The 25,186-nt window shown below is 39.2% G+C and overlaps 1 protein-coding gene across 3 annotated transcripts in view; it reads left to right on the top strand.

Moving 5' to 3' along the window:
• Positions 1–1,179: 1,179 nt before the first annotated feature.
• Positions 1,180–25,186, top strand: part of mier3b (mesoderm induction early response 1, family member 3 b) — a 28,311-nt gene continuing 4,304 nt past the window's right edge. The window contains exons 1-12 of one of the 3 annotated variants that reach the window (XM_057831479.1): positions 1,180–1,286; positions 2,166–2,190; positions 11,990–12,135; positions 20,121–20,243; positions 20,342–20,465; positions 20,749–20,822; positions 20,898–20,970; positions 21,057–21,199; positions 21,933–22,014; positions 22,512–22,606; positions 24,777–24,904; positions 24,988–25,139. In XM_057831479.1, coding sequence (XP_057687462.1) covers positions 1,278–1,286; positions 2,166–2,190; positions 11,990–12,135; positions 20,121–20,243; positions 20,342–20,465; positions 20,749–20,822; positions 20,898–20,970; positions 21,057–21,199; positions 21,933–22,014; positions 22,512–22,606; positions 24,777–24,904; positions 24,988–25,139 — 1,174 coding nt within the window. In that variant the 5' untranslated portion in view covers positions 1,180–1,277. The other 2 variants (XM_057831477.1, XM_057831480.1) reach the window with 2 other exon arrangements.

Genomic DNA, 25,186 nt, shown 5'->3' with positions numbered 1-25,186 from the left:
TTGCACGACTAATTGAAAACAATGAGAATAGGTCTAAAAAATAGGTACAATATGGCGGCCGGATACAGCGACACGTCATTTTGTGACGTAGGTGAGTAGGGTCTATAGCTCTCCTCTTTGAAGGGGGCTGAGGAGGCGCCTTGTTGTGTTTCTGTCGGGGCTGTGAGTAGGTTGGTTTTGTCAAGTCATGAGCCAATCAAACTAGCATTTGAGGGGGGAAAAATTGACTGGCACATTCAGCAAGTGAAAAGGGTAAATTTAAGTCTGAACATGATGAAAATAATTCACTTACTAATGGTAGGGTCAATTATATCCTTACAGCATATGAGAAGACAATCTAAATTACTGTAGATATATAACTGAACTCATTATGTAATGCAAATAAAGTTGCTTAAAAGTTGGTGGGGACAATTTGAACATTCTGAAAAATTGGTAGTGTCACGTCCCTACCGTCCCTATGCAAACCAATGCCCTTGAACTGATATAAATGTTCTCTTTCCTTTTAAACATTTTTATGTGGTGAAGCAACAATGTAAACCGGTTCAAATTTTACTGTAATGTTATAGTATAATCTGGGTAATGCTCCTTCACTAACCAAAAAATCTACGTAATAACAATAATAATAATAATAATAATAAGAAGAAGAAGAATAATAATAATAAACAACAACTTAAATTTCATTCTGAAGACTGTCATTCTTTCTTTCCTTTTAGGAAAGTCCCATGGGAAGCTATTCACTAAATAGTGAAATTTGTGGAACCAACCGTAATAAATAGTAATAATTAATATAATTACAGTAATGACAATAATATTAATAAAAATAATAGTAATATAATACTCGGCATTTTTCGCATTTTAAATGTATGGATACATCTATTGTACCGTGTTGAATTGAATTAGATATGTCTAATACTGTTTATATTATTAGACGTCAGTCGACATTTACAAAGCTTTCGCAATATTTTGGATGTGCAGGGCTGATTTAGAGCTGCAGCTATGACCTTCCAGGCTTCCACACTCACGACTACAGCTCTTCATGAGGAAGATTACCCAGGATTTCACTGTGGGGTGGATTAAAAACGTATTCTACAATGAGACTCCTATTTTGATTCAAATGAAATCTTTTAATATAAATTTACAATGTAGCGAAGGATTCCCGTTAATCTGCAGTTGGTTTTGAACAGCGTCACGACCGACGGTCGGCGAGCTCTCTGATTGGCTGTTAGCTGTCATCCGGGTACTGCGCTACGACTGGCTCATTAGCTAAAGCTACCAATATGGCGGAGGTAAGAGGGAAAACAGGGGAGAAGCGATCGATCTTAAATCGATATTTATATCATTTAATGTGTCATTTTCCTTGTTTTCTGTTAGCGATTGGACAGATGGTGTTTTTTTCCGGACGTGTAGTATGACTCCTGTCAAAATAATGTGTATTATTTGGCCGTAGATGTGGCCGAATGTCTGGAGTGATCCTTCACTCCAAGGCCGCTGCGCCTTCGCTCTCAGCTGCTTGGGTATAGCGGCGGCGTACATGGATACGTTCATTTTAGCATTCGCTTGTCAAAAAAAATAAAAACATATTTTGCGTGTTTTTTCGTGGAGGTGAGCGAACTTTCCGAAACCTTAAGTCGTTCGTTCGTTTCCGCGTTGTCGCCACCGGTATCTCGAAAGCCGTCAAATGTTACACCGCGCCAAACGAAATGTACATGTTTACATGAATCGACGTTGACGGTTCTAACATCAGTGCTCTGATGTTAGCTAGCTGGCTAATTATGTTGCTTACTAATGTCTCTTTCATCTTTCAAAACGTCTTTGTGGTTTGTCATCTTCTAAGTTTCGATGTCCCGCGGTTGCCATATACTAAGAAATTTTGTGACGGTATTTGTCGATGTGTCATATCTGCGGTTCCTGTCGTCTCAGCCGCATACTGTCGTTCAGGTAACGGTAGATGCTGCTTTTCTTCGCTCACCTCTGCGCACAATTTTGGGACTAATTACACGTTTACAAACACGTTTGTGATTATATATGTATGTATGTATATATATTTGTGTGTGTGTATGTATACTGTATGTATGTATACATATATAATACCTATTTACATAAAATGATATATGTGTATTTTATATTCAAGAGTAATTAATGCTGTGATTTTTCCATTCCACCAGGCTTCCATTGGGAGTTCTAGTCCAGGTAAGGCTCATATAAAAAATGTGATTTTTAGTTTTCTTAAATTAAAAACGGAAAAATGGTGGCATATTTTTCTGATGATGAATATTGTGAGTATCCATATTAAGAAAAAAAGTTGAAAACATTTCAAAATTTGCTAAATTTTCAGAAAAAGTAGTATTTAGAAATACAGTGGTACCTCGACATAAGATCCTTTCGACATCCGACGTAAGATTTGACTCGCTGTTTGTCTCAACATATGACAACATTTCATTGTTTTCCCGCAAGACGGACGCATGGCGGATTTTCTTGTGAGAGAAACCAACACGGTTCACAAGAAGGTTAGTGCAGGTGGTGAAAAAAATGAAAAAGGTGACTCTTACCAATGAAATTAAGAAGGAGATGATAGAATAAAATGAGCGTGGTAAGTGAACTGGCTAGACAGCGCGCTCACCGGTCCCCCTTATCCCCGCCAACAACAACAGAAGATGAAAACTTCCCACTCTTCCGTAGGGGTTTGACAAAATATCGAAATGGCGATATATCGTGATACTTTGTATCCCAAAAGGTTATTGATATGACCTGCCATGAATCGAGATATCGTTTTGAAAAGGTGTCAAATGTCTAAAAAATAAATAAATAAAAATGAACCAACAAGTTGCTACCAAAATCGTCCACCATAATAGTGTCTTGTTTAACTCTAAGGCTGCATTGACTGTGCTCGACGCCCAATCCATTTAGACTGGAAACGTTCGTTCATTCGAAATCAGAGCATACAGTCATTCTGTCCGATTTTCAGGGCATTTACAGGTCACTTGCTGTTCATTTTAGGGTATTTACAGGTCATTTTCTGTTGAGGTTGAATCACTGCCTCTTCATTTGGATGATTCCCAGGTTATTTCCTGTTCTGTAACTCAAAACAGGAAGAGACCCATAAAATACCCCAAAATCAAAAGGAAGTAACTGAAAATCAACAGGTAAATGACCTTAAATGGCCCAAAATTACCTCATTGGCTGCCACTACCGGCCATAGACGTTCAATCCCTTTGAAGTGGGAGGAATGGCAGCGAATGAACGGTTCAAGTGGATTGGATGTCATCACTACATAATGCAAAGGTAGCTGCACGACCAGTTATGCACGACTGGCTTCGTGGAATATAGCCTAAGTGCCAAGAGCAAAGCTAGCTGAGTGCTGTAGTTGACACGCTGCACCGTCAGAACTAGGTAAGTAAAACAATAAATTACGTCCGTCTTCCACTGTTCCACGATCCGACCCCGGATCAAGCAGTAGATGATGGATGGATGGATGGATGGAATAGTACGAGAATAAATCGCGTTTTTACGTCGGGCTATAGTCGATATCATGTATATAGAACTAAATGCAAAATGACTGACTGGGGTTGTATTCGAACGTATAAATAGAACTAGATGCTGGCGTTAGTAAATAGCCGCCATCTTAAAGCAGTCGACGCCTCCGTTAAAATCAACAGTATTAAAAGGATTTTTGTTTTGGAATCTGTGTGTTGCTTATTTAGAAAGAAGCAGCCATAGGAAGCATTCGATTCCTGTTTTAATGAACTCGTAGCAGTGAAAACATTGTATCACTTCGCAAAGTATCCTAGCCAGATGCTCTCATCTCTTCTTCTGCGGATTATACGTACACACTACTACAGTGTCACTCACTGGCTTAACTGGTATTGTCAAAACATTGCATGTGTCTGTAAACGCATCAGAAACGGTTTTACAAATAAAGAAACATTATTTTGCCTCATCTAGATCAAATTATAATCAATAGAAGAATTTATACTAATGCTTTATTGTAGCACCCAGCTAAGGTACATGTATGGCGAAAGAATATAAGTGAATGTTTTTTCCGTGAGCTTTTGAAAAAAATATCTTTGTGAAAGTGCACTCCTGTGGAAAGAAACTTCCTCACTTTCGACTGATATTATCTACAAGTTAAAAATAACCCTGTGAGAAGTTAATATAATTCACAAATTTCATATTAATTGTATTAATAGATAATAATAAATTTATAATTCACATAAATGATAATAATACATTTAAAATTCATATAATTAAAAAAAATCGAAGTTAAGACATTAATATAAACTAATACCATTTTAAACTATAGTTTTTTTTATCCTGCCTTTTTTTTATTTTTTATTTTTAATTATTATACCCTGCCTCCTAAAAGAATCGAAATTGAGAATCGTTCGGAACCGGAATCGAAACATGGCACCGGAACCGGAATCGTTCAGTTTCAAACGATGCCCAACCCTAATTATTATTATTATTATTATTATTCCAATTTGTATTTATTTGCATTGCTAGGTGTAATTGCTATTAATAATTCTACCTGCAACATTTATAAGGATTTAGCATAGTTTTTTGGGCTGAGGAATGAATTCATTGAATTATAATGTATTCTTTTGAGAAAATCCCGCTCGACATTCGACCATTTCGATTTACAACCCAGGTCCTGGAACAAATTAAATTCGTATGTAGAGGTACCACTGTAGTTTGTAGTTATGTCAGTAACTATTAACAACTGAGAGAAGAGGGTAGGATATGTGTGAGATGTTTTAGATTTAACAAATTGTATGTATTTCAAAAAGTAAGTTGAATATTTGTGTGGGGGAAAAAAAGTCTTGGTGAAGTTTCAATATAAGAAAAACATTTTATTATTACAAGCAAACGGTTGTACATGTTTTTTTTTTTTTAAAGGAAAAAGTAAATTTTGGAGATCATAGTCATAATGTTACAAAAAAAAATTGCAAAACATAGAAGGAGGCTGATGTTTAGGGTCGAGCAAGCCAAGCAAATAGTTGTTTATTTGACAATTCATTAATCGTTGCGCCACTGCAACATAACTACTAATGCAATGTGAACATTTATACATTTTATACATAAAGACATTATGTTAACTCATAGTATGCATTTGAGAAGATAAAGAAGGATGCAGGTCACACACACAACATACCATAATATCCATGCATGTTGTTTGTCTGTACACTACGCAACCATGGGGAATCCTACTCACCTGACAGTTGTTTGTTAGACACCCATTGACACCTTACACAAGGAAGGCAAAACACAAAAGGTCATTGCTAAAGAGGCTGGACGTTCAGAGCTCTGTATTCCAAGTACATTAATACACAAGCGAAAGGAAGAAAGATTTGGTTAATAAAAAGGTGTGCAGGCAATAGGGACAACTGTCAAACTCATTAAAAAAAAAAAAAAAAAAAAAAAAAAAAGACTACAAAGGATGCACGTCAAGTACTGCATTTCAGAAGCTACGATTCGATTATAAATCGATTATCGGTGTACCCCCGGGTCCCCCCCTTAACTATTAGCTGCTTTTAATGTTTTGTACATTACAAAAATCATCTCAGGCTTAAGTAAAATACAATTTCACTATCAAGTTAACAGTTCTAAACTGTAATTAAAAGTCCCAATTCTGTATCAGCAGTTTTAAACTGCATTCAATTAATTTAATGTTGTGAATCAACCATGAAAGTTGTGAAAAATTGCTTTCATTATTCCATAATTTCCCTTCTGTCTACTCTCGACATGTGAAAGTTTTAAAACGGTTTCATCATTTTAAGATAAATTCAAGTCAAGATTTTGCCCATTTAGGAGTATTTTAGATAGAAAAGTTAATTAGGATTTGCTCGGAAGGTTCGCTACAACATACTTTCAGAGAAGTCTGCTTTAAGATGGCGGCTGTTAACTAACGCCAGCATGTGTCATTTCACATCTAGTTCTTTATACATATGCTAACACCGCCGAGTCCGTCATGTCGCATCTAGTTCTATACGCATTTGATATCTACCTGAGCATTATGTGGACATGGATTGTAGCAACGTGGGTGTTGTTTGAAGCGGCTGTCTGCCACAGTCAGGTATTAATTTTTTTTTTTTTTCATCTAGCAGCATAAGTTGTCGGTCCATTCCTCATTGTGTCTTGAAGACTGCACTGACTGTGTTTTAGTTCTGCTTTATTTGGCATATTTCAATAATCGAAATTTGGATGTTTGTGAATCGTTTTCGAATCTTCCACAACCGAATTGCGAATAATCTAAGAATCGGAAATTTCGCACGCCTCTAATAGCAACCTATCAGTCAAGCTTCTGGTATATTGATCTGGTCAGTTAAGTAGCAGAGGGGGTTGTTAATCAGTTTTAACTGTTTTACAGGTTGAGGAGACTTGTACTTTTTTTCCTTCGTCTCTTTTGGCTGATTTTTTACTGACTGACTGTCTACTGTTGTTGTTTTTTTCATTTGGCTTGGATCAACATCTCTGTTGATAGCATTGTGCGGTATTTGGATGCTACAGAGGTTGCACAAGTAGTCCAACTTCTCCAGGATGGCACATCAATACGTGCCCTGGCAAAAAGTTTGCTGTGTCTTCCAGCACAGTCTCAAGCGCATGAATGAGATTCCAAGAGACGGATGGTTACTCCATGAGAGCTCTTTTAAACAAGGAGAAAAAGGATGCGCACTGCCAGAGCCCTACAAAAATGATCTCCAGCAGGCCACTGGTGTGAATTTTCCCGACCAAACAACCAGAAACTGGCTTAATGAAGGCGGCCTGAGGGTCCGAAGTCCTGTAGTAGACCTTGAGCTCACTGCCCAGCACCGTAAAGCTTGTTTGGCATTTGCCATAGACCACCAAAATTGGAAACTACGCCACTGTCCCCCTATGCTCTTCACTAATGAGCGCAAGTTCAACCTGAGAACATGAGAGAGAGACATGAAAAGGGCTGGAGATTTCGTGGAGAAGGTTATGCGTGCTGCAACATCATTCAGGGAGGAATATCCCTGGAAGGGCGCACAGACCTGTACATGTTGGATAATGGCATCCTGACTGTTATTAGGTATTGGGATGAAATGCTTAGGACCCATTGTCAGAATTTACGTGGGTGCAGTGCGACCTGGTCCACGACAATGCCTGACCTCATGAGGCCAGAGTATGCAGGCAGTCCCTAGAAGATGAAGGAAAGGAATTAATACAATTGACTGGCCCCCATGTTCACCTGACTTAAACCCAATAAAGTACCTTTGGGACATTATGTTTAGGTCCATCCGGCGCGGTCAGGTTGTTTCTTTGACTGTCCAGGAGCTCAGTGATGCCCTTTCCCAGATCTGGGAGGCAATCCACCAGGACACAATCCGTCGTCTCATTGGGAGCATGCCCCGACATTTTCAGGCATGCACACAAGCATGTGAGTGCCATACAAACTACTGAGAATCATTTTGAGTTGACAGTGAGTTTTCCGTTTACAGTGACATTTTGGCAAAATAGACCAGTCTGCTGCATAATTTTTTTACTTTCATTTTTGGGGTGTCTTTAATTTCCCCCTTCAATAGGGTGATAATTTTCATTTCTATCAAATTATAAGGCATCATTTTGTTACTAATACTTATTATCGGGCAAGCCACCAGATCACCCCTCCTGTTTAGATCTGATGTATTTTCAAGGTGTTCCTGTAATTTTTTTGAGCAGTATATAATCAGTTTTGGTTTTTTAAACAAAATTCAAAATGCGATTAAGCGCGGGTTAACTATGGACTCCATGCGATTAATTGCAATTAAAAATTTTAATCACTTTATGGCATCAGTATTAAAATTTGATAAAATAATGGGACAGGAAAAAAAATCAACATTTGCAACAAAAAAGTGCAAGTTAACTAGGAAAACATGCGTTTAACTTCCCTTTTAATTTAATCGCTTGACCGGACTACTTAATTTTAAAGTGCCTGTGACACGAAAAAGCATGTTTATTTCATAATACACGCGGTATTTTATGCTCCTGAATGATATGTACCGCTTGGATGTGTGTGGAAGCGATCGCTATATTTATTTAGTTTTTTGAATCCCGCGCCAGGAAAATGAGTGACTTCCGGCTTCGGTCTTGCATTGAGGAGGAGGGCGCTGTGACGTGTACGGTAGAAGACGTCCTCTTCACGCTACAGTGTACTGTTGTGTATGAGGACGAAGGATTCAGCTGATTTTGCGGATTAATACGCTTATTTTTCGCATCACGCCAGCCAAACGGCTGCGGAAAAATCATTCTGTATGAGGGAGAGGCGTATGCGCCTTTTTGGAGTTTCAAAAGGTTCCCATTCACCGTGGATATTTACTGTGGGACCATTGGACTTACGAGGAAGTGAGTAAACATCTTGTTAATTATTATGTCAAATACGAATACAGCGATTACAAAGTAAACACTACAAACTTCCTTTAAATGAAGGACTACTTACGTTTGATCATTGATAGGCATGTAAAAAGCTCTCCTAATGCATTAGCAGCAGTACGTTAGCTGCGTTAGCTCCAGCCACCCTCCTCCGGGGAACGAACTGTAAATTGCTCTCCGCCGGGCGGTTTGCCAATCCGCTAAGACATTCGACAACCGGGTCGTCATGTCAGATAATCCAAGATAGCTATGTGTGATTTTCCGCTTTGAAGACTTTGAAACATCACTCGGTTCGGGTTAGCATGTCGGCTAGCTGTCACGCCTTCTGGTTTGTTTCAATTCTCCGAAGCCGGGGAAGGGAAATGACGTGTCCGATTTAGGTGTCATAAAATATCGTTCGGGAGGTGCGACAGTAAAGGTGAAGTCGACAGTTTTGACCATTATGGAGTAATTTTGCCATGTCGTCCTGAATAAATGCATTTTTATTATTTCATATTCCATTCAGCACAAGACTGTTATTTGTCATGACCATGCCATTTATTTAGCAATTGGGGAAAATACTTGGATAAAAAGAGTATCCTGTAAAAATATTGAAGTAAAGAGACAGAAACAATGACATTTTGCCGCTCTCTTCGTCGCGTTTTCCTCGATGTGAATAGTTTCCCCCTCAACGGGCTGACTGGTCCTTCTCAAGCCATTTATATAGCTATTGGGGAAAAATACTTGGGTAAAAAGAATATCCTGTAAAAATATTGGAGTAGAGAGACTGAAACAATGACATTTTGCGGCTTTCTTCGTCGCGTTTTCCTCGTTCTGAATAATTTCCCCTCAATGGGCTGAATAGTAAAATCGATGAGCCAAGTCTACCGCTGACGTCATCCACCTGTTGGGGACGCTAAAGCCCTATAATGGTAGGCGTGGCTAACCGGCAGATTAAAAGACTAATTTCTCGTCATCTGTGCTTTGCTAAATTGTTGTATATAGTCGAATCGTCTCAAAATATGATTCTAATTCACATAATAATGACATTTTAGACTTTTTTTCTCGTGTCATATGCTCTTTAATGGTATGTACCATTAAGATGTGGCTTATTTTCAAAGCTTGTCTATTATAGAGGAGTTATTACCATTAACTCAATCAGAAATGGAAGATGAAACTATGAAAAGTAAAGTAAACCTTGTAGGATGGCCGTTCTTAAAGAGGCAGTCCCATTTCCCGCCATTTGAGACAGCCATGATGTAACAGTTCACAGAGATCTCTCTCCAATTTGTGCTTCAACATTTGCGGTTTCAGTTATTCGCGAGGTTTTAAAAAGAATTCATTAAAAAAATTAAAATTATGCGTCGTTTCATTTTGAGGTGCGAGAGAGAATGCCTTGCAGCAAATGGCAAACCAAAGAGCACCATCGAAGCCGCTCCTACTGTGACCAACACCGGCAATGAGAGTGGCTTTACTCCGTGAGCTGATTGGCTGCGCACATCATAGCCTCACCCACCCTTTTACATTCTTTTATCTTGTCTTGGGCGAGGATTTTACAACAAGACCTCAAGCCTCATTTTGAGCGGGACTTATTTGCATTTTCACGAGCTTTGAGAGCATCCAAGGCCCACTACAAAACCTCCACAAATTTTAACCTTTTTTAAAAATTCAACCTGAAAATGGGGCGCTCTATCTTGCCAAACATCAACAGGACTATTTTTACCCGCTTTTAGAGCACCCAAAGCTCACTACAAACCTCCAACACCTCCCGGGTAAATTTCAGCCACTTCCCTTAAATGGAGCTCCGCCAAACACCTCCACGACATCTGAGAGGATTTTAAGTGCTTTCTCCATTTTTACCTCCTTTGATAGTACCCAAAGCCGTCTACAAACCTCCTAAATCTCTAGGGGAATTTAAACTTTTTTTTACCTGCAAATGAAGCATCAATTCCCTGCTACATGCTCGTGAGAGGACCGCCACTTCATCCAGGAGGTGTGCCAAGTTTCCCCCACGCACCACAGAATTACTGCATAAGGACAGTAATTAATGTAAATAGATTTACATACCGTACTTTACAGTATATGTGAAATATATCATTTGTAAATACATGAAAATAAATACTGTTTACTTCGATCTTTTTAATTTTGGTGGGGGGGGGGGTCAAATCCTACTTTGCGGTTTTTCGCGGGAGGTTTTGGTCCCCATTAACAGTGAAAAATGAGGGATTATTGTATATTAAGTGGTTTATGAAATATTGGCTTTCACAAATCAACTCAAGGTAAAATTGTTACTTGAATGTGCTTTAGAATGATAACCAATGCCTAAAAAATAGGTGTTATCACCCCTTTCAAATTTAGCATATAGATCCAACATGTCATTTAGCTCAGGGTTTCCTTTAAGGTCAAGTGTAAAGTTTCAGTGATGGTTTGGAGTGGGGCCATATGGTGGAGTTGGTCCATTCTGTCTTCCCTGGTCAATGCAGCAATCTACCAGGAGGTTTTAGAGCACTACATGCCTGCAGCTGCTGACCAACTTTATGAAGATGGTGATTTCATTTTCCAACTGGACGTAGTACCTACACAGAATGCCAAAGCTACCATTACCTGGTTTATAAACCATGGTATCCATGTTCTTGATTGGCTAGCAAACTAGTCTGTCTTTAGCCCCATTGAAAATCTATGGGGTTTTGGAAAGAGGAAAATATGAGAAGCATTACCCAACAATGCAAAAGAGCTGAACGTCACGGTTCTGGGCTCTCAGAACACCAGAGCCAAAGACTGATAGTCTCCATGCCATGCTGCATTTCTGCTTTAATTCAGGACATGCTCATACTTTTCATATTCATATCTTTAAGTTGTCTAACATTTCTAGAAATCTTTCAGTCATGAATAACATGACATGCCCGGAACACCTCTCCGGGGAGGCGTCCGGGAGGAATCCGAACAAGATGCCCGAGCCACCTCAGCTGGCTCCTTTCTACGCAGATGAGTAGCGGCTCGACGAGTCCCTCCCGGATGACCGAGCTTCTCCCCTATCTCTAAGGGAGAGCCCGGACACCCTGCGGAGGAAACTCATTTCGTACGCTTGTATCCGGGATCTTGTTCTTTCGGTGACGACCCACAGCTCGTCACCATAGGTGAGGGTAGGAACGTAGATTGACTGGTAAATCGAGAGCTTTGTCTTTCGGCTCAGCTCCTTCTTCACCACTACGGACCGGTGCAGAGTCCGCCTTTTGCAGACGCTGCACCGATCCACCTGTCGATCTTCCACTCCCTCCTACCCTCACTCGTGAACAAAACCCCAAGATACTTGAACTCCTCCACTTGGGGCATGATGTCATCCACGACCGGGAGAGGGCACGCCACCCTTTTCCGACTGAGGACCATGGTCTCGGATTTGGAGGTGCTGATCTTCATCCCAACCGCTTCACACTCGGCTGGGAACAGCTCCAGTGAGAGTTGGAGGTCACGGCTTGATGAAGCCAACAGCCATAATCTTTTTCACCATATTAGAAAAAAAATGATTATCACCTGTATGGTCCATTTCTGTCAAACGATTAAAACTGTACCTTTGGCTATTTTTTGCTGAGGAAGCAATTGAAAATTATTCCAAATTCTTTTGCTTTTCCCTTTGTTTCTACCACAGTTGGCTCTTTGTCGTCAGAAGATCATGATTTTGACCCGACTGCAGAGATGCTAGTTCACGAGTATGATGACGAGAGGACCCTGGAGGAAGAAGAGTCTCTGGAAGGGGGAGGCAATATTAGCTCTGAGATTGCAGATTTGGAGAAGGTAAGCTTTAGAACCTTTTAACAACATGTATGTAAATTATTTACAGTATTTTTCTCATGCTCGAAGACTGTCTTTATTATCATTATGAATGCAAAGCATGCAAGTCAAAACTACTTCATGTAATATTTAGGGCTGTCAAAATTATCGCGTTAACGGGTGGTAATTAATTTTTTAAATTAATCACGTTAAAATATTTGACACATTTAACTAGGGCTGCAGCTATCGAATATTTTAGTAATCGACTGAAAATTCTATCGATTAATCGAGTAATCGGATAAAACAAATATATTTTTAGGTGAAGAGCAATTATAAATATACATGAGAAAACAAGACATTTCATCTAATCTTGAACCATTTTCAGTCAATCAATAGCCACGTTTACATGCTGACTTTTATTCATACCGATTCAAATCATTCCGAATGGAAATTTCACATCAGTTGTTTACATGTCACTTCATCTATTCCGATCCAGCGTTTACATGTGTCTGCCTTTATTCCGAAAGGACGTTTGACAACTGCCGTCTGACATGCGCAGATTAATCAAAACAAAGCGTCACGTTGCAAAACATGGAGATCGATCGTCAGATCAGCTGCTGTTTTAACTTTTCGAGTGGAAACAAAACTTCAGAATGATACGCCGTTCATTTAAAAAGTTGTGTGGGTGCGCTGTGCGTGTGCTTGGAAGCCATGTTGCAAGTGACGTTACTTACGTCACCAAGTGACGTCACCACGTCAGTACGGAGCATGTGCAGAAAGAACGCAACCAGACACCATTCCGCTTCCCTGTTTACATGATATAATTTTACTTCTAATCGGTTTGGGGAAAGGAATGTTCCACCCCTGTGAATCGGAATGAAATTCCATTCGGTTTGGGCCTGTTCATTCCGAATGAGGTGTTTATATGGAACACATTTATTCGGTTTGAACAAATATTCCGATTGTAATTGGAATATTTGGCTCCATGTAAACGTGGCAACAGTCTTTATTTTCAATGTATATTGTTGAAAACAGCCAACAATTGCATCTCAGATGTAACTAGAATAAAAAAAAGACTAATTCACTGCTTTCACTCAAAAAACTTTTAGATCTTATTTTTAAAAAAATTATATATATATATATATATTTTTTTTTTTACCTAAAAATGCCGTTACGCTTGATAACACACATCACTTAAAAGTTAGGATTTTTTTCTTACGTGTTTCAATTGAATTTCTATTTGTGTCAAGCCATTTTTAAGTTCTAGTTAAGTTTTAAGTTAGTCTAAACCAGTACTTCTCAAATAGTGGGGCGCGCCCCCCCTGGGGGGCGCAGAGCGATGCCAGGGGTGGCGCATGTGACCTCGGGGAACATGCTTTTTTTTTTTTGCCATACTAGAATGAAGTGTACTTGCGCATCCACTCAGTGGGTGGCAGTGGCGCTCTCATTTTTAAAGTGCGCGCAGTATTTTTGAAGTAAGCAAGAGCACACAGATGAGAGATATGAAGAGCTTTGCGCCGTTTTCGAAAGCTGTTTTCCGGCCGGACTCACGCAGCGACCCACTGTCTTCTCCGGTTCTCACGTGTCCGCCCGAGACGTGCCATTTTCGCTTGGGATCGTCACGATGACCGCCGTCACCCACGGTTCTCCCTCGGCCGCAGAGAATGCGCTTTTTTCGGGCCGTTTGCCTTTTGGCTTTGACATTTAATACAGTGGTAGGTGAGGAAAGACCACTGTTTACTGTGTCTGAAAATGATTATAGCAGACAGCCGGAAGCCAAATCAATTAAGACGCCACTTAAAGACATTAGACCCCAATCTCATTGATCAGCCGCTTGGTTGCTTTTCAGCGAAAACGTGCCGAATATTGCCAATAATCGTCCCGCTTTGTCAGTGTTATATAAGTAAACCAGTGAGCACTGTTAAAATGCTCAGTGGAAAATAACCCCACGCTATTGCAAACTGGAGGTGATACTGTGAGCGGCGAGCAGCGAAAATAAAAACTGTCTTTTTCTCCAAAGACACTCTTTTTCCCTTCTATTCGGTTTTGTTTTTTCGGTCAAATTTTTTGGCATATTGTCCTCATGAGTTAATGTTTCTAATCACTTTGAATTTGTTATTATTTACGTATTTTATTTTTCAGTATCAAATGTTAAAAATGTACCTTGAGTATTTTTACAGTTTGGATGTGACTTTTTTTTTCTTTTTTTTTTAAATTCAGGCAAATTGATGTGCGTTAAGTCTTTTCTGTTACAAAAACAATGTTGATAAAGTTATACTTTATAAGTTGGTCTCTTATTTTCTGTAATAGAAAAAAATGACAATGTGAGGCAGAAGCGTACTTATAATAGTAATATTATAGACAAATGATACTATTTACAGTGGCGGTAGAGTTTGGGGGGGGCGCAAAACATTTAGGTCTTCCTTGGGGGGGGGGGGGCGTAACAGAAAATAATTGAGAAGCACTGGTCTAAACTGTAAGTCCTGATAGGATTTTGAGTTTTTGCAGTGTTCAAAATAAATGTATGATACAGGCTGTATTGGAGCACATTAGGGACCAGTGCTACTTGGTGTTTTATCCAGCAATGACTACTGAGCTAAAACTGACAGTTAGCATTATTGAGTTTTTATTTTACACCCTCATCACTCCACAACGCTATGTTATGTTAAAGCCTGTATGTAAGACACGTTAGCCACGCATCGACAGTGGTCATAATTAATAGAAACCTAGCCCTCCCCAGGGCTAACGTTACGTGAGCTTGTGACAGTAACGTTAATGTTATTTATTAGCGCTTAGCGCTCTTTATTAGCGCTTAGCGCTCTACTGGTTTAAGATGGTGGCGGTTTACTAACGCTGCCCAGACGCGGCCGAGTCTGTCATTTCGCATTTAGTTCAACATACATGTGATCTCTATGAGACGCATCAGACGCTACCTGCTACCAACTAGCATCGTGCGGGCAAGTATTTAGCAACGTCGGCGTCGTGTGTAGCGGCTGTCTGCTGCAGTAAGTTTTGTTGTTGTTGTTGTTTTTTTTGCTTCGTCCTCTACGCACGTAACATCAGCGCGTTGTCCCGCATTAAAAGTAGTCCGAGCAAAACCTGATGCTTAGAGCTGTCAAAATAAACGAATACTCGAGGTGAATAAAATTACTCGGATCAGTTTTTAAACTCGAGTTGCTCGAGTATTCGTTTCAGCTCTACATTTAACGCACATGCCCCGCTCAAACAGATTAAAATGACAGCACAGTGTAATGTCCACTTGTTACTTGTTTTTTGTTGTTTTGTCACCCTCTGGTGACGCTTGGGTGCGACTGATTTTATGGGTTTCAGCACCACATGCGCATTGTGTAATTATTGACATCAACAATGGCGAGCTACTAGTTTATTTTTTGATTGAAAATTTTACAAAATTTATTAAAACGAAAACATTAAGAGAGGTTTTAATATAAAATTTCTATAACTTGTACTAACATTTATCTTTTAAGAACTACAAGTCTTTCTATCCATGGATCGCTTTAACAGAATGTTAATAATCTTGTTGATTTATTGTGATAATAAACAAATACATTACTTATGTACCGTATGTTGAATGTATATATCCGTCTTGTGTCTTATCTTTCCATTTCAACAATAATTTACAGAAAAATATGGCATATTTTATAGATGGTTTGAATTGCGATTAATTACGATTAATTAATTTTTAAGCTGTAATTAACTCGATTAAAAATTTTAATCATTTGACAGCCCTAATAATATTGTATGATTAAAAAAAAAACTATTTGTTCTGCAAGTAAAAAGGTAATATGGTCTAATTGCCTAAGCATTTGCTCCGCTTTTATCTCAGTATCAACAGAGGTCAGACCAGATCTACCAAATGAAAGACGATTCAATTGTTGCGATCAACAGCTTAATAAGATGTAGAACAGGAGTCTGCAAGTCCTGTCCTCGAGAGTCGCTATCCAGCTTCTTTTCCACGTCTCCCTCCTTTAACACACCTGAATAAAATAATGAGCTCATTGGCAAGCTCTGCAGGAGCCTGATAACGATGCTGATTATTTGATTCAGGTGTGTTAAAGGAGGGAGACGTGGAAACCAACCTGGATAGCGGCTCTCTCAATGCATCTCAAAAATGTTGGGACAGGAAGCAATAAAAAACTGGTCAAAGCCAATTGCACGTTTACCCAATAGCTGACTCATTTCCACTATTTAGGTATAAAGAGCTTCTCAGAGTAGCAGTGTTTTTTAGAAGCCATGACTATTAGGGAAATCACCAAATCCCTCAATATTGCACAAAAATATAGAGGAGCAATATAAGAGAGATGTTTCCCAGTGAAAAATTGCAAAAAGCTACAGTGTACAACTTCATCCAAAGATTCAGAAAATCTCAATCTGTGCGGAACCCAATCCACTTTGCCATCCGCCTTTGCCAGCTGGAATTCAGCAGTACAAAGAAGAAGCCATTTCTAAACAGGACTCAGAAGCTCATGTGTTTTCTCTGGGCCAGAGCTCATTTAAAATCGAGTGCGGCAAAGCGGAAAACTGACTGTTCTGTGGTCAGAAAAATCACGATTCAAAGTTTATGAAAAACAAGGAACACCCCAAGTTGTAGTCAGCCCAGTTAAGGAGCTTGCATCTGTGATTGAATGGGGTTGGATACTTGTGTGTGGCATGAGCAGTGTGAATATCTGGAAAGGCAGTGTCAAGGACGAAAAGGTATATTCAGGTTCTAGAACAACGTGCTGGCAACTAGATGTTGGACGTCAGAGAAGACCTTTTGTTTTTCAACATGATAACGTTGGACAGCACGCAGAAGTAATTACATCATCATGGCTGTGTAGGAAAGGGTCCGGTTGTTGAATTTGCCAGCCTGCAGTCAGATCTTTCACCTATATAGATCATTTCACGCATCATAAAGAGGAAGACGTGACAAAGAAGGCCTACGACAACAATTGCAAGCCCGTGTTACACATGAATGGATTCCAATTTCTAAAGTTGAGAAACGTGTCTCCTCTGTCCCAGACGTTTGCAGACAGTTGAAGGAAGAGGAAATGCCACACAGTGGTGAAAATGGCCTTGACCCAACTTTTTTGAGATTTGCTGACACCATGGAAATTAAAATCAATGTTTATGCAGTTTAGTGTTGTAAATCATGAATGAAATGAAAGTCAAAAATAATCATTTGCTGAATAATTGTGCTCGTTGTGTATGTACAGTGTATAAAATGATCCCTCGCTACTTTGAGCTGCAAACTTCTTGCTTTCAGTCCATCGCAATTTTTTTTCAATTAAAAATGATCACTGTATAGACATATTTCAACAAACTTCCCCTTCTTCTTTTACACTTTTTTTTCCCCCACTCGTTAACTGGTAATCACCAAACATTCACACTACATTTGATCTCAGCCTCACAGAGGTGTCATATAGTGGAGGAAATAAGCATTTGGTACTCTGCTGATTTTAAAACTTTTTAAACTAAGAAATAAATCAACACTTTTTTTTTTTTTTTTTTATGGCAGCTTTATTTTAATTTTGATATACTGTAATTTTCGGACTAGAAGGCGCACCTGACTATAAGCCACCACCCACCAAATTTGACACGAAATCGGCATTTGTTCATAGATAGGCCGCACACGGCTAATAGCCACAGCTGTCCTCACTGTATTCTGGGATATTTATACCAAAAGATATTGACCGCTAAACTTTATTTGACAGCGGCGTCATAAGACCGTCATAATTATGACATGACACTGTCATGAGCATTAATAAATGCTTCTGACAAGTTTCATCCGGCAAATTATCTCACTTTTGAATGGATGTAAAAGATCCGAGCTGGATATACAGGACTGTCTCAGATAATTAGAATATTGTGATAAAGTTCTTTACTTTCTGTAATGCAATTAAAAAAACAAAAATGTCATACATTCTGGATTCATTACACATCAACTGAACTATTTCAAGCCTTTTATTATTTGAATATTGCTGATTTTGGCTTACAGCTTAAGAAACCTCAAAAATCCTATATCAAAAAATTAGAATACTTCCTCAGACCAAGTAAAAAAATAATTTTATAACAGCAAAACTAAATCAAACATTTGAAAATGTCCATTGATGCACTCAGTACTTGGTTGGGAATCCTTTTGCACGGATTACTGCATCAATCCGGCGTGGCATGGAGGCAATCAGCCTGTGGCATTGCTGAGGTGTTATTGATGCCCAGGATGCTTCGATAGCGGCCTTCAGCTCATTTGCATTTGTAGGTCTGGTGTCTTTCATCTTCTTCTTAACTATACCCCACAAATTCTCGATGGGGTTCAGGTCAGGGGAATTAGCAGGCCAATCAAGGACAGTGATGCCATGGTCAGTGCACCAGTTACTGGTGGTTTTGGCACTGTGGGCAGGTGCCAGATCATGCTGGAAAATGAAATCCTCATCTCCATAGAGCTTTTCAGCAGATGGAAGCATGTAGTGCTCTAAAATCTCTTGGTACACAGTTGCATTTACTCTGGACTTGATGAAACACAGTGGACCAACACCAGCAGCTGACATGACTCCCCAAACCATTGCTGACTGTGGGAACTTCACACTGGATTTCAAGCAACTTGGATTTTGCTCCTCTCCAGCCTTTCTCCAGACTCTGGCGCCTTGACTTCCAAATGAAATGCAAAACTTGCTTTCGTCTGAAAAGAGGACTTTGGACCACTCTGCAACTGTCCAGTGCTTCTTCTCCATAGCCCAAGTCAGACGCTTCTTCCGTTGTCTTGAGTTCAGAAGTGGCTTGACCATGGGGATACGGCTATTGTAGCCCATTTCCCGGACACGTCTGTGAACTGTGGCTTTTGATACCTGGACTCCAGCTTCAGCCCACTGTCTTTGAAGCTCCCCCAAATTCTGGAAGCGGCTCTTCTTCACAATTTTGTTAAGGCTGCGGTCATCTCTCTTGGTTGTGCAGCGTTTCCGGCCACATTTTTCCCTTCCAACAGACTTTTTGTGGATATGCTTTGAAACTGCACTCTGTGAACAGCCTGCTCTTTGAGAAATTTCTTTTTGTGTCTTACCCTCCTGATGGAGGGTATCAATAATGGTCCTCTGGACAGCAGTCAGATCAGCAGTCTTCCCCATACTTGTGATTTAGTTTACTGAACCAAGCTGAGTGTTTTTAAGGCTCAGGAAACCCTCGCAGGTGTTTCGAGTTAATTAGATGATTCAGGTGATTAGTTGAATAGCCTACTTGTATACTTTTTCATGATATTCTAATATTTTGAGATAGGATTTTTGAGTTTTCTTAAGCTGGAAGCCAAATTCAGCAATATTAAAATAATAAAAGGCTTGAAATAGTTCAGTTGATGTGTAATGAATCCAGAATGTATGACATTTTTGTTTTTTTAATTGCATTACAGAAAGTAAAGAACTTTATCACAATATTCTAATTATCTGAGACAGTCCTGTAAATGGAGTTAGTGACAGAATTTGCCGGATGACACTTAATGACATCTGTCATAAGCATCTATTAATGCCCATGACAGTGTTGTGTCATAATTATGACGGTCTTATAACTTTCTTATGACGCCGCTGTCAAATAAAGTGTTAACTATTAACCCAAATAAATCAACAAATAAGCCACACTGGACATTAAGTTGCAGGATTCAAAATGAGGGGGGGAAAAGTAGTGGTGTATAGTCCAAAAATTACGGTAATATGTAAAACATTCAACAAAATTACATTAAATTAAAAATTAATTTTATTTTCACCGAAACGAATAATTATTTATGTAGTATATACCAAAAAAGTAGTATTTGGTGATAAACCCCTTGTTGGCAAGCACAGCAGTCAGACTGCTTGTAGTTGCATACTAGGTTGGCACACACATCCAGGGCAATTTTAGTGAATGCTCAATTAATCTCATGAGATTTGCAGTTGAACACATTACAAAGATATCTGGCAATGTATCCACAGTTCCACGGTACGAAAAAGACACCATACTGACTAATGTCCCTTCCCCCTCTTCAACAGGAGGGTAACATGCCTCTGGAGGAGCTGCTTGCCATCTATCGCTACGAGGCTTCTGGGGGTTCCAGTATAGACAGCTCTTCTGGTGACCTTACGGATGAGCTGCCTGACATGACTTTGGACAAGGTAAGCATCATTCGCCTTACCACTATATGTCTCTGTGTGTTTTTAAAAAAAAAAAAAAAAAAAACACACACACTTGACACCAACACATTTGTTCTCAGGAGGAAATTGCCAAAGACTTACTGTCTGGTGACTACGAAGAGGAGACCCAGTCATCAGCGGATGACCTCACACCTTCGGTCACCTCCCATGAGGCTACTGATTTCTTCCCTAGAACACTTCGATGTAAGCCACCTACAAGAAAATATACTTTATCTTTCAGTGGATATTTATTGTATTTATTATTTTAAGTATAATTTATGTTATGTTTATGTTCATGTTAATTGTGGTTTATAAAGTTTTCGATAAAAATCATTTAAATTTTTTATAATTAGATATGTCAACAGAAAGTCTGTATAAATACGTTAAGGTACGACTTAGACACATTTAGAGAACCATAATTTTGATGAGCACTTCATTGAATATTGAAAATGCAACAGAGAAATGAATGTATCAACCCGTTCTTTAGCCAATGCGGTCTCTGATGGTGATAAAGATTCCGAGTGTGACGATGATGGTCCTAGTCCAGAAGATTCCAGAAAGGTGTGTAATTTGATACATTTTCAAAACCGAAAACATAAGGTACCTTTAAGCTTATACATTGATTTTTATTAAAAGGAAATAATGGTGGGCTCTGAGTACCAAGCTGAAGTTCCTTTGACCATCTGCCATTACATAGAAGGCGAGAAAGGTAACTGCTGTGGTTTCATTTTTGCAGTGAATTTATTCTGTGTAATGTTACTATTAAATTAATACTACCAACACTTGACTTTGCAGCATATGAAGATGAAGATGAGTTAATGTGGAGTCCGGGTGCGCTGACAGAGAGCAAGGTCAAGAGCTTTCTGACCGACGTGATGTCTCGGACGACAGCCGAAAAGACAACGCATGACAAGCTACATGTTCGAGACAACGAACAGGTCCTTTTTTTTGTTAATTCATATTGTTGTTACAAGACATACACAGTGGAAAATGTGAAATGAAAAACATAGTAACAGTTTTATCAACTGCATATTTCTTTGAATCTTTTATGTTTACACAACAGCTTGAACTTGAACATTAATTAAATACACCATCATTGCAAATAGTGTCGGGGGGGCACTTATTGACTCTACTGAAATTAGGAAAACGCATCAAAGCCCCATCTTTGTGCACATTCTAGCAACAATACTACACAATGTTGCAATAAGATGTTAAACTTGTCAAAGTTGGATTTTAAAAGGTTTGACAGATAGTTTGACAAAATAACAAACTGAAACAAGAATGCACAAAACATTGTACAGTGTTCATGTTGTAGTTGATTGGCACGCCACTCGTCGTTAGAGACGGCCAATCCCCCTCCCCCCACAAATACCAGATACAGATACGAATTTTCAGTCTCAAAACCGATACCAATATGTATTTCGGTACTTTTCGATACTTTATGCAAAAAGGTGAAACACTCAAATGTCAATACTTTCTTTTATTCTAAAACAGACTTTACTGCAAATAGATAAACAAACTTCAGGGACAATAACAATAATTAAAACAATTATATACTGAAGATCACATAAACTTAAGTGTGTGTGTATTTTTTGTCTTTTTTTAGAAAGCTAAAATCAGTCTCATGTACTCACACAGGCTTTGTATTTAACCTCTGTTGTTCTTACACAGGCTTTGTTTGAGCTCGTCCAGTGCAACTACAATACCCACGAGGCACTGGAGCAATACTGTAGCCACCTAAAGTCCTCGAAAGGTAAGCCAAGTCAATAGGCCCTGCATGCAAACAGCTGACAAAATGTGAAATGCCAAGACAACTAATTATGAACAGGGTTAAAAACGGGTGTAATATTTCATTTCCAAGCAACATAATTTTTTTTTTATTCAATCATAAATATAATCATGTTGTTATCTTATAATAAGACATAATGCAAACTGTTTAAAAAGCAGGTCATTTAAAAAAAAAATAGTACAACGCTATCAAGTTTTGAATATTTTATCTGGCCATTCCTATGAAAAATTTCTGAAGGTGCCGCTTGCTCAAAAGTCAAGCTCCAGCTCATTAGTTTTAGGACAGTTGTTTTTGAAAATCAATAAAAGGGGTCTTATAATCGACAACTTAAAGGCCTGTGCATTATGACAAGGGCTCATCCAATTCATTTCATATCAAACTGAATTTGCTAAAGGAATAATACATTGAAAAAAAAGTTAACATTGTCACAATTTAAAGCTGTTGTTGTAAACTTCTTTCAGAAAAATCCCCCCCGTGGTCTGAAGAGGAATGCAAGAATTTTGAACATGCTCTACAGATGTATGACAAGAACTTTCACCTTATCCAGAAACACAAAGTAAGTCATGTCGTCTTGATGCGAGAAGGAGCTAAAAAAGATCATTTGCTAGACTTGATTTTTTTTTTTTTTTAAAAAACCACAGTGGCTGTCATTGGCGGTGTAGATTGAAAGTCTAGTGCTCCAATGGAATTAAAAAAATTAGTGATGCACGATAATGCATTTTTCAACCGATACCGATAACCGATAATTTCCTCCTCATTCCAACCGATAACCGATAATGTCAAGCCGATAATTCTATTAAAAGATTTATGTAAAATTTTAAAGTATACACAAAAGAAAAAATTACTGTGCAAAAATATAATTTATTGCTCTTTTTTTTCAATACAATGTATGAACAAGTCGTCAATTCAAACATCTAAATAATGACAGATTGTCTGACATTGTGTAATGGTAAACCTTTGGCAACAATTACTTACAGAGTAAATACCTAAGTTGCACAAAAATGCGTTTAAAAGTAAGCCATTCCTAACATATATAACATTAATCTGCTGCAAAACACACCTCCTTAAAACTAGTCAGTTTTAAGTGTAAATCTATTGGCAATAAGTGAAATTATCTGCCATCGCTTCAAGTGTATTTTTCTCAGATTTCTTGGAAGAAAAATAGCTAGCTGAAAATAATCTTAACAGCCTTGTTTTAAGCAATACATTATTATACTTAATCCTAAAAAAAAAAAAAAAACTTGAAGAAGGAAAGATTTTGAATAATATTTGTGGCTACAGAATATTGATTTAAGAATTTGATTATCTACTGTGACTGTAATTGAGCAAAGAAATAAGTTAAATAATTTGAAAAGTGATTGCTAATGTTAATCTACTGTGACTGTAATTGAGCAAAGAAATAAGTTAAATAATTTGAAAAGTGATTGCTAATGTTATATGCTTTGTTGCACACTGTGAAAATGATTACCTCAAAAGAGCGAGATGTCATGTACCCATTCTGCAGCGCTTTGTTTACATTTGCGGCTTTCACGACATTTGCGTTACAGCAGCTAAACTGCTACACGGCAGTACTATTTGGACGGAGTTTGCGCTCGGATCCGTGTGCGTGTTGTTTTGTGCCTGAGTTTTATTAAGCCGAAAATAAATGCAGCGTTACAAAGTCATCTGACCGCTCGTCATTTCACATTCTGAATGCATTATTGACTGGCTGACTTCGTTTTCTCCATGTTTAAATTATCTTATAACCACTGTGCCGTCATGATAAGCTTGCTTACCGGACATCACTTTTTCATGAAGAATGGTGGTCGTATAAACTGCATTATTTCTTTTATCCAGGGCTTTGGTTCTCGTGTCATTAAGGTAAAATAAAAAACTCTGTCTCGTCTCGGCGGCAGCTACATTCGTACCGGATAATCCGCCCGCCCGCCCCGGCCGGTTCGCCGCGGCGTATTCGGGTCCTGGCTCTGCTCGCACGCCGTGGGGGAACGCTCGAGAAACCGGGGTGTTCGCCGGAGGTCCAGAGGCCGGGGAACCGGGCTCGGCCCGCCCCGCCTATGGCGAGGCGGCGGTGGCCTGCCGGACTGGCCAAAGCGGCGGGCTCCGTCGGAATTTACCACCCGCCTTGGGCTGCATTCCCAAACAGCCCGACTCTGTATCGTCACAAGCCTTGTAGTTTAGCTTAGTGTTTACAATAGCTTTAGCATTCCTGCTAGCAGCAGCCTCGTATATGTTCCAAAATTCTTTGTGATGCAGTTTTAAATGGCTGCTGGGTTAGTGGTTTTGAATGAGGACGCGTTCTTTCTGCCTTGTGGAACTTGTACGGTACATGTTTCGCAGATGGCGATAGCGTCGATTTTTTAGTAACAGCCGCCATAATATTCAACTACTGTACTTCTTGTCTTGTAACTCCGCCTCCTCAACCCCTCCTCCCTCAGGGGCTTCAGAGAGGGGAGGGGTTGAAGAGGCCGCATGCTGCATTCTTCGGTTGAGCACATTTGGAGGCAAAATCAAGTATATAATTATCGGATTGCATTATCGGTTTAATTTTTTTATTATCTGGATTATCTGTGTGACGTCATAATTGCCATTATCGGCCGATAATTATCGGTGACCGATATTATCGTGTATCTTTAAAAAAAATCTCAGAGAGCTCTCCAACTTAAAGGAATTAAACGTCTGTCGTTTTTAATGGCTAGCATTGAGTAAGGGCTTTCTTTCAACCTTAGGTGACGACGCGAACGGTAGCAGAATGTGTGGCATTTTACTACATGTGGAAGAAGTCGGAGCGTTTTGACTTCTTCGTGCAGCAGAATCGCTTTGGGAAGAAAAAGTACAGCAGCTATCCAGGCGTCACGTGAGTAGGCATAAACAGGCAAAGTTGCGGTGGAACACATGTTCCGACACTCAAATGCAATGAAAAACTTGCTTGGCGTACAGAGACCTAATGGACAGGCTCGTGGACGAAGCGGAAGGTTTGGCTGTGGACAGTTCGTCGTCTGTGTGCTCAAGCAGCGGAGGAGGAAGGATGGAAAGCACGACGGATCAACAGCTCAGTCTGCTCAACTCCATCACTGCCAGTGACCTCACAGGTCTGTGCTTAGTCCACACTTTTTTTTTTTCCCAATTGACGTACAAA

Source organism: Corythoichthys intestinalis, chromosome 3 (genome assembly GCF_030265065.1).
Source record: "Corythoichthys intestinalis isolate RoL2023-P3 chromosome 3, ASM3026506v1, whole genome shotgun sequence".
Classification (NCBI taxonomy): domain Eukaryota; kingdom Metazoa; phylum Chordata; class Actinopteri; order Syngnathiformes; family Syngnathidae; genus Corythoichthys; species Corythoichthys intestinalis.
This window is presented reverse-complemented; position numbering and strand designations above follow the sequence as displayed.